Below are 712 nucleotides of genomic sequence, written 5' to 3' on the forward strand. Positions count from 1 at the left end.
CCCGGGATTCCCACCTGGTTGTAGAGGGCGCAGAGGTGCAGGGCGGTGTTTCCCGAGGCGTTCTGCGCTGCCATGTCGGCCCCGTAGAACAGGAGATGCTCCAGGTGCTGCACGTGTCCATAGCGACACGCCTGCTCCGGAAAACCGGGAAAAAACGTGGAAAAATGGGAAAAAAATGGGAAAAAACGGGAAAAAAAGGGGAAAAACGGGAAAAAAGGGGAAAAAGGGGAAAAACGGGAAAAAAACGGGAATCAGGGAGCGGCCAGAAGGGGAAAAATCTCCTTCCAGCCCCACCAGGAGAACATTCCCATCCCAGCAGATCCCACCTGGTGGATCTCCATCCATGGCCACCAGGAGAACATTCCCACCTGGTGGATCTCCATCCATGACCACCAGGAGAACATTCCCACCTGGTGGATCTCCTGCCAGCCCCACCAGGAGAACATTCCCACCTGGTGGGTCTCCATCCATGAGCACCAGGAGAACATTCCCACCTGGTGGATCTCCAGCCAGCCCCATCCATGGCCATCAGGAGAACATTCCCACCCCAGCAGATCCCACCTGGTGGGTCTCCGCCCATGGCCACCAGGAGAACATTCCCACCCAGCAGATCCCACCTGATGGATCTCCTGCAGTCCCATCCCAGCAGATCCCACCTGGTGGATCTCCATCCATGACCACCAGGAGAACATTCCCACCTGGTGGATCTCCA

General features: G+C 57.2%; 1 protein-coding gene across 1 annotated transcript in view; it reads right to left on the reverse strand.

Moving 5' to 3' along the window:
* The window catches only part of LOC107199023, an 8,183-nt gene extending 7,758 nt beyond the window's left edge, over window positions 1-425 (reverse strand). Inside the window, exons 1-2 of the mRNA XM_033511644.1 lie at window positions 411-425; window positions 15-131 (exon numbers count right to left, since the gene is read on the reverse strand). Coding sequence (XP_033367535.1) covers window positions 15-74 — 60 coding nt within the window. The 5' untranslated portion in view covers window positions 75-131; window positions 411-425. The remainder of the gene's footprint in view (window positions 1-14; window positions 132-410) is intronic.
* Between the last annotated feature and the right edge of the window lie 287 nt (window positions 426-712).

Source organism: Parus major, unplaced genomic scaffold (genome assembly GCF_001522545.3).
Source record: "Parus major isolate Abel unplaced genomic scaffold, Parus_major1.1 Scaffold410, whole genome shotgun sequence".
NCBI lineage: Eukaryota > Metazoa > Chordata > Aves > Passeriformes > Paridae > Parus > Parus major.